The 8,608-nt window shown below is 51.7% G+C and overlaps 1 protein-coding gene across 1 annotated transcript; it reads right to left on the bottom strand.

The window, feature by feature from the left end:
* Positions 1-408: 408 nt before the first annotated feature.
* Positions 409-3,558, bottom strand: LOC147980938 (uncharacterized). Its single transcript, XM_087515806.1, has 7 exons — positions 3,124-3,558; positions 2,668-3,035; positions 2,510-2,592; positions 1,981-2,429; positions 1,402-1,525; positions 975-1,262; positions 409-893 (listed from the first exon to the last, which is right to left on the bottom strand). The coding sequence occupies exons 1-7, from the start codon at positions 3,556-3,558 to the stop codon at positions 409-411; spliced, it is 2,232 nt and encodes a 743-aa protein (XP_087371932.1).
* Between the last annotated feature and the right edge of the window lie 5,050 nt (positions 3,559-8,608).

Raw genomic sequence — 8,608 nt, 5'->3', positions numbered from 1 at the left:
GGTGCAGGTCGACTGCAATCCTCTCCTCAGAGCTGCGCCACAAGTACAACGTGCGCTCCATCCCTATCCGCAAGGACGACGAGGTGCAGGTCGACTGCAATCCTATCCTCGGAGCTGCGCCACAAGTACAACGTGCGCTCCATCCCTATCCGCAAGAACGACGAGGTGCAGGTCGACTGCAACCTTTTCTTCGGAGTTGCGTCATAGATACAAAGATTATTCCGAGTGAAGAACAAGTTCCACTCGAAGGCAAACGCAAGCATATTCTGAGATAAACCAAGTTCAGATAAATCCCAAAGTTCCGAACCATGGATCCAAAGTACTCGAGCATCAAGCCCGAAGAAGTTTAACGATTACACAATCACTCGGCATTCCGAGGCAAATAAAGGTGAAGCATAATGTTTTTGGTCACTCGTCAGGAGGAGGGCTGGCTGGATCGCAGAAACTATCAAGGTCTATGATGTCTGCGATGCGAGTGGCGGCATCAAGGAAAATGTCCATGAAGGACTGGAAAGTGTGCCTTTTTGTGTTAGCAACCTTGAGCTCCGCCAGCTTGTCCTCTTTGACATCCTTGCAGTGCACTCGGACCAGGGACAGGGCGACATCAGCACCGCAGCGAGCAGATGAATTCTTCCATTCTTGCACTCGCTCAGGTATTTGATTCAGTCGGGCCATCAAAGACTCGAGGTCTTGAGACAGTTCTGCTTGAGGCCAGAGTTCAGCATCAACCCGAGTCATCGCCGCCTTTAGGCGGGCAAGATAAGCAACTCCACTGTCCATGCGAGATTCCAACCACATCACATTCATTGCGACGTCATCTTTTACTGGGCAATTTATGGGGCCGGGACCCGTCTCGACCCACCCAGTTTTCGCTTCAAAGTCCTGGCAAAGCTCTACACAATCGGATGAATGGTGAGTCGACAATATAATAAGACCTGTCAATCGACCATAACAAGTCAGTCGAACATCAGTACCTTCAAGTTTTAAGACCAATTGAGCAGCAATCTGGCTCAGATAAGACTCCAACTCGCCCTTCTTGGCTTTGAGTCTCCCAATCTCGTCAGACGGCTTGTCCTTGTCCTTCTTCAGTCGCTCGACCTCCCGATTGGCGACAGATACAGCAGTCTTCAGTTTGGAGTTCTCTTCTTCTAACTTGCCGACTGAAGCAAGCTTCTTGTCAGCAAGTGTTGTTTTCTCTCGCGCCTCCTTCTGCGCGGCAGCAAGATCCAGATCCTTGTTCTCCAGAGCCTGCTTCATTTTCTCTAAAGAAATAACATTCTTCAGATGAGCTTGGAGTTGACGGTTTTTACTACATACATCTACACGAGTGAAATCACTCGGTTGAAAAAAAATGGAAAGGAAAAGTGCCAGTCATAAGATGGACAGTTGTCGATTGGTTACCTCCCATGGCAGCTACTTCGTCATGAGCAGTCTTGAGATTCTTATTGGCCAATTCCAGATCAAGGTTGAGGCTGATTTGCTGCTTGTTCAATGAAGAAAGTTGAGCCCCAAGATTACAAGATTTCTACAGTCAATATATAAGACATATCAGTCGACAGAAACAAAAAAATATCACAGTGAAAGTTACTCTAAGACTACCGCTGAATCAAACATTCAACGGCAGTCTCGGGGACTATACACTCGGCATGGTCTGCCCAGCTCGAGTCAAAAAAAAGAGCGAAGAAAGTTGTTCTCAGACCATAGTTGACTGCCCGCAGTCCACCACGGTCTCGGGGACTACACCCAGATTGTCACTCGACATGACCCGCCCAGACCGAGTGAGAAAATTCAGATTTTCAGACCACAGTCGACTGCCCGTAGTCAACTATGGTCTCGGGGACTACGCCTAGTGGGTGCACTCAGCGTGCCCCCACTAGTTCAAAAATCCAAGTCGAATGAAGTGGAAGACCTATACGACTTTAGGGCAGACAAACCCCAGTGGGTGGATGAGAAGTAAGATCAGTCGGAAAACCAACTAACCTGGATATTGGTCTGCAGAGCAGCGCCGGCGTTGAAAGCCACCTGACTGGCCTCGTGCACCACTTTCATCTGTCCCATCACAAGATTCAACTGAAGAAGAGCTTCCTTGGCGGCACTCGGTGGGTCGTCTGGAGTTTGGTACACAGTGAAAATAGATGATGGCAGAACAGTCGAAGCACCCGCTGGGTCTGATGCGTGGAGTTGTACTGGAGCAGCAGGGGTCTGAGCAGCTGACCCTGATGGACAGTCAGTCGACAGCGGGATAGCGAAAGTGATGTTGGTGCGAGCCGGATCTACGGATCGCTCCACCGCCGTCCCAGGCATCAGTGTCGACTGAGGAGCCTGAACCTTAGGTGCTTTCCTGCTCAGTCTATGGTCCCTCCTCCTCCTTTCCCTCAGAGGCACTTCTTCTTCTTCATCGTCCGGAAGCACAACAACATCTCGTGGAGCTGCAGCAAACAAGAAAAGTCAGAGAGACGACTGACGAACAGTCCAGTCGACCGACTAAATTCGAGTCGGGTAGACTTACTGGCTTTGGAGGTAGCTGTGTCGTCGGTTTCCTCGTCATCTAGGACCTTGTCAATATCCATATCAATCGCGGCGGAGGCCGGGCTGGAAAAGTTCATCATCCACTCGGTCAGGACAGGAGAATCAGTCGAAGCAAAGAAACATGGGAAGAACGTTTACCCAGAAGCAATAGGAACATCCATCTTGATCTTAGACAAGGTCTTCCGGGCCTTCGAGGGATTGATCTTGGGCTGCTTGATGACTTTCTCAGCCAGCTCTGGAGTCGGAGACCGAGCGCACTTTTGAGATGGAACGCTCGAGGCCACAGTCTTACCGCGCCTGCCCACGGGATCATGGCGTTGCTTGGATCGACGTTCCGAACGAGGCGGTGAGTCGACTACTTCCTCGTCGTCTGACTCGTCGCTCTCATCTTCATCATCGTCGTCTGGTGACTCCCATTCACCGCTCTCCTCCGCGCTGTCCTCGCCCTCATGGTCCTGCTCCAAAGCTTGTTCACCATTGGGCATTGAGTACATCTCTGTGTAAATCTACAAGACAAGAAGTCGAGTGGAAATCAGTCAGATTAACAAATAGTCGGAAAACACATTCAAATGTAATCGGTCATATCGGCTAAACCTTGTCTGGCTGGTTGCTGTTGCTGAAAGGGTCGACTCTCCTGGCGCTCCTGGGGTTGTCCTTGTTCCCGGTGATGCTCGTCGGCCATTGAGCCACTGTTTCGGCTGGCACCTCCTCTGGATGAACCCGAGCGGTGTCGCCAGCGCCGGAGTACATCCACATGGAATGGTCACGGGCCTGGAGCGGTTGGATGCGCCGACTAAGAAACACCTCCAACAAATCCATGTCGGTGACGCCTTGGTTGATCAGCTGGACCACCCTCTCGACCAGCATGCCAGTCTCCGCCTTCTCCACGGCGGTCACTTTCAACGACGAAGGAGTCTGAACACGGTCGAAAGAAAAAGGAGGAAGTCCTGTCGACTGGCCTCGAGTCATGATATCCTTGCAGTAGAACCAGGTCGACTGCCAGCCTCTGACCGACTCAGGAAGGGTCATCGGAGGAAAGGAACTCCTTTTCCACATTTGGAAACCCAAACCCCCACACATCTGGATAACGCGGGTTTTCTCGTCCTTCGAGTTTGCTTTCTTCACTGTCTGGGATCGGATGGTGACAATGTGCTTGAAAAGACCCCAGTGCGGTCGACAGCCCAAGAAATTCTCGCACATGGACACGAACACAGCAAGATACGTGATGGTGTTGGGAGTGAAATGATGGAGTTGGGCCCCGAAGAAATTCAAGAAACCCCGTAAAAAGGATGCGGAGGAAGCGAGAAACCACGGTCGACATGAGTAGCAAGCAAAACGCACTCACCCGGCCGCGGTTGCGGCTCTGTCTCCCCCTCCGGCAACCGGGCAGCCTTGTGGACGATCAGCCCTGACTCGGCCAGCTCATCCAAATCCTCTTGCCGAATCGAAGATCGGATCCAATCACCCTGGATCTAACCTGGCGGCAGCCCCGAGCGCGATGAAGATCCCCGATTCGTCTTCTTGCCCTTCGCCGCCCCGTCGCCTTCCTCGCGTGTTCCAGCGCCGCCGTCTCTTCCTTTCCCATGGTGGCGGAGCGGCGGCGTCGAGAGTGGAGAAGCCGGATGCGGTGGTGGAGCAAGAGGAAGAAGAAGGAGAATGGACGCGCACAATGCAGGCGCCTCGGCCTCTCCGTTTTAAAGGCCCACTTCCGAGTGGCTGGCGCGCGGGCTCAGGTGATCCTGTCAAACCCCTCAACAGTCGCACGCGAGATAAGTGGCGAAAAAGGTGGCGCCGAAATCAAAACGTTCATGTTTATCCACTCCGCTTACCACGGCACGCTCCGTCCCGCGCGCTTCCCCTGAAATTTCGAATCCCGCGAAATCCGGAATCCGCCGCAACCAATTACGCCAAAGATTTCCCGTCAAAGACAACACTCGATAGGTGATGTTATAAAACCAATCGGCAATTTCTGAATCATTCAAGACGACTAAAATGAAGCCAAAATTCCAACACCGACCTCTGTTCAGAAGTGAATAGTTGGAAAACACAAGAGTCAAGGCAAGATCAACTTCAACCTTCTTTTCACTCGGACCTCAATCCATTTGGGGGCTAATGATGAGGACATAGACCTGGGGTAGGGTAATAGGCCTGACCTATATGTCATATCCAAGGTCACTGTCTTAGAAGCAAAGAAGCTCAAGAGACGACGGGGAGGGCCCAACAAAGGTGTCGAGTGCAATCCACTCGACCTACCAGTCACTCAGAGACTCCTCCTTCTTTGGGTCACTCGACCACGCGATCATTCGACCATACAAGAATCCATTCGACCTGTTTGAAGACCAAGAGTCGTCGAGAACAGCAACGGGCAAGCGTCCACTCTGTAACCTTTAAGGCCATTAATGCATTTAAGGCTACCGTTACCAGTAATGTCATCTCTTTATGTACCTTAAACTCCTTGTAACGTGGGCTAGCTGGGGTCCTGGCGCACTCTATATAAGCCACCCCCCTCCACTGAGACAAGGGTTCGCACCCCCTGTAAACACACACATACATAATCCAGTCGACCGTCTCCGGGCACCGAGACGTAGGGTTGTTACTTCCTCCGCGAAGGGGCTGAACTTGTAAAACTCGTGTGTACAACTTCACCATAGCTAAGATCTTGCCTCCTCATACCTACCCCCCATTCTACTGTCAGTCTTAGATCCACGACAGGGCCAGCTCCGACGTCCGTGATGTGCCGACGCAGGAGCTGCGATGACGCTCCAGATCCAAAGTTGTCGCTGGTCTCCACCTTGGATCGCTCCAGCGCAATGCGGAGGGCCATCGCCTCCTCGTAGTCGAGCTCGGAGCCGGAGTCACTGTCAGAGGTGCTCATCATTGTGGATGGGATCAGAATCGAAGAGGGAGAGGAGTGGACGGAGTGAGAGAGGGAGGGAGAGAGTGAGCTAGGGTTTGAAGCAAGGCGTCCGGATTGGGGTTTTTTGTGGAGTCGATGGTGGGTCGGGCCTGTCAACCGGACACGTCCGGGCTGCTTCATATCTATCATATATTTAGATTGGATATGAGGGGTGCCGGTAAGCTCGGTTGTTTGTCCGTGATTTATGAGGTCCGGTTGGGCCAAATCTTTTAGACCAGTAAGTGATCGAATAGCCTGTCTAGACGTTTGAGACGGGTATGAGAGGCCCGACCGTAGATGCTCTTATCCGGGGATTCTTTTTCCGGTATGCCACACCATGCATGCAAACTGTTCCATCATCGTCCCGTGTGCTTTCCTGCAAAACCTTGGGCACTATGCAGACATGCTGTCGTCGTGCGCGAGGTGAGACAGGACGCGCCACTAACGTCGTCTCGTCGAGGGCCTTTTTGACTCTCTTGACACACGGCGAGTGACACCAGTGCGCGGTCGATGGTGCCGTGTGACCGACGACCCTGTTTGTCAAACGCGTAGAAACGCGTGCAATTCATTTCGGCCATGCTGCTGCTCGACGACCCTGTTTGTCAAACGCGTAGAAACGCGTGCAATTCATTTCGGCCATGCTGCTGCTCGACGTGCGCGCGGCATGCTGCTGATGGCACTCTGTTGAGCGCGCCGTTGCGTGCGACGCGAGGCCGGCCACGCCCACGCATGGTCGACCTCGACCTCTTTCGGGCAGGCACCCGAGAGCGGCAGCGCGATGCCGGCGTCGGCGTCGCGGTGACGGCAGCCCCCTACCATTTGGCCCGGATGGCAGAGAGGCAATAATAACCGGGACATCTTTGTGTGTCGTCAGGCTTCAGCTGGCTGAGTGTTTGCGGGGAGCTATAGCCACGGATAAGGCTTCGCGTCGTCACCGTCACCCGATCGAGGCCGACGGCGACGGACGAGCCGGTTAGATCGACGCCGTCGGAAACATGTCGTCCCGCACGCACGCACGCGTTGGTTTTTCTCTCCGCTCCTGCCCCGTGGCCCAGATCCTGCGAGCACAGTCGGTGGTGGTAATATGGCAAAGTCGCCTCTCGTTACAGATCGCAGCTTTCTAGAAGAAGATGAATGTAGACGGAGCAGTGGCGAAGACGCCGAGGAAAGGGGCTGTTGGAGTTCACAAAATTTTAAAAACAAATGCATCGATTTTAAAATAAAGGTTCATAAATTTAAAAAAGTTCATCGATTTTGAAAAATTTCATGAATTTGAAAGAAGTTTATCGATTATGAAAAAGTTCACAAATTTGGAAGAAGTCCATCCATTTAGGAAATATCTTCACGAATTTGAAAAAAATGTTCTTGGGTTTTGGGAAACTTTCATCTGTTTGCAAATTTAAAAAAAAGAAAGAAAAAAGGCAGAGAAAAAAGAAAAAGAAGAATCTACTACCCCTATAAAAGAAAGAGAAGGCGGAGAACCAAATTATTCTATCCATCCAAACCTACAATCTGATGGTCTGCATCGCTTCAAAACACCAAACACGTTTTATGCTTTAATTACCCACCATGTCATTATATTTAATTAATTACCCACCATGTCATTATCTTAATCCTCTCCTCTTTCATCACGCAGGAACAAAACCAAAACTGCTGCCCACGCCTCACCGCCAGCCACACCCCACGCCTCGCCCCACCTCTTCCCCTACAACCTCGCCGCCAACTACCGTCTCCACCTGTGCCTCGATCTCCATGCGCCGTCGTCCGCCGGACCGCCTCGACCTGTGCCTCTCCGCGGGCCGCCGGACCACCGGGCCCACGCGCCGCGGCTTGCCTCGACATGTGTCTCTCCACGCGCCACCGTATCGCCGCGTCCATGCTCCAGCCGCCCGGCCGCGTCGTCCACGTACCACTCCTCGCGGCTGCCATATGCCCGACGAGAGACCGCCGGCGCACGCTCCTCCCAACCGCCACGGCCCACCTCCTCCGCGACATCCACCCTCGCCCATCCCGAAACCCTAGCTGCCGTCGGCGGCTCATTCTCCTCCGTCGCCTTCTCCACGGCTACATCCCACCCCGCATGCGCGGGTGCGAGCCACCGCGCGGTCGCCGCCATGGTCGCAGCCCCGACCAAGGTCGGCGACGCCATGCCGTCGGTCGAGTTCACCATCGCCGTCTTCAACAAGGAGAAGATCTCCCTCGCCGGCCACAAGTACGTCAGCATCCTCCCATTCCTCCCTCTCCCCCGGAGTTCACCTTTTTTTTGGATGTCGCGCTCCAGTGAAATGTCAAACGACGTGTGCATTTTAACCATTTCCTCTACGGGCATCTTGTTCGTAGATATGAGGTCGTGGCCCGTGGCGGCGTCGGCATGCAGAGATCCTCAAAATTCTAAAGATCCAATTCGTTTTCTGTTATCTCTCCCCACCTTCTGAATTTTCTTTATAACCCGTGGACACAGTTTAGTCCTCTGTTTTTGTGAGTTTCTGTCAAGTTTCATTGGATATAAATCTGTTTGAAAACTTACTGTACTATCTTGGCTGTTGGACTTTAGTTTCCAGTCCATTGGTTCATCCCCAATTCGTCGATCCCTGCTAAAACTGAAGGTGAACTATTCGTTTTTTCATTCTATAGAAACAGAGTAGCATATGTTGTTAGTACTTATCCTATTCAGTCTGGTGGCCATGCCGTGCTCTAACAGAGTTTTCTGATGGTGTTTTTGTAGGTTCCGGAGCAGGACCAAGAGGGACTCTTTGGTTTCGGCCCAGAACCTGAGAGACTCTTTGATTGAAGCCAAGTCTAGCATTGCCGTTAAGCTTAGCTATTCAAATGTATCCCACTCGAGCTACACCGCCAATCGTCGTTAAGGTTAGCTATTCTCAGGTTTTTTCTGGATGCTTGAATAGTGGGACGTAACTAAGTGCTACAACTACCTGAACTATCTTGATTATAGATATATTTGCATTATTCAATGACTGAAGTATATCCTGATTGATAGGTAGTTCTAATGTTCATACCCAGAATTTATTGAGCTCATTTTAATCTTTCATTTGCATGTCAATTTAAGTAGGAAGATGACTGTGACCATATAATGGAGAGAGCTTGTGAAATTTCAACTAAATATTAAGCCTGATATCAAATAGTTGGAAATGCTTCTCGAATCTTCGTCCAGGCTGATGGCAC

Source organism: Triticum urartu, chromosome 3A, assembly GCF_056163025.1.
Source record: "Triticum urartu cultivar PI428250 chromosome 3A, HENAU_Tu73, whole genome shotgun sequence".
Classification (NCBI taxonomy): Eukaryota; Viridiplantae; Streptophyta; class Magnoliopsida; order Poales; family Poaceae; genus Triticum; species Triticum urartu.
The sequence above is the reverse complement of the archived record's forward strand: the minus strand, read 5'-3'. Positions and strand labels throughout refer to the sequence as shown.

What these genes read in the sequence shown, in the direction of transcription:
- LOC147980938 (XM_087515806.1), bottom strand. Translation starts at nt 3,558, where the DNA reads ATGACCCTTCCTGAGTCGGTCAGAGGCTGGCAGTCGACCTGGTTCTAC. An exon ending in ACAGCAACCAGCCAGACAAG is followed by an intron (nt 3,036 to 3,123) that starts GTTTAGCCGATA and finishes CTTGTCTTGTAG; the next exon opens with ATTTACACAGAGATGTACTC. An exon ending in GATGTTCCTATTGCTTCTGG is followed by an intron (nt 2,593 to 2,667) that starts GTAAACGTTCTT and finishes GAACTTTTCCAG; the next exon opens with CCCGGCCTCCGCCGCGATTG.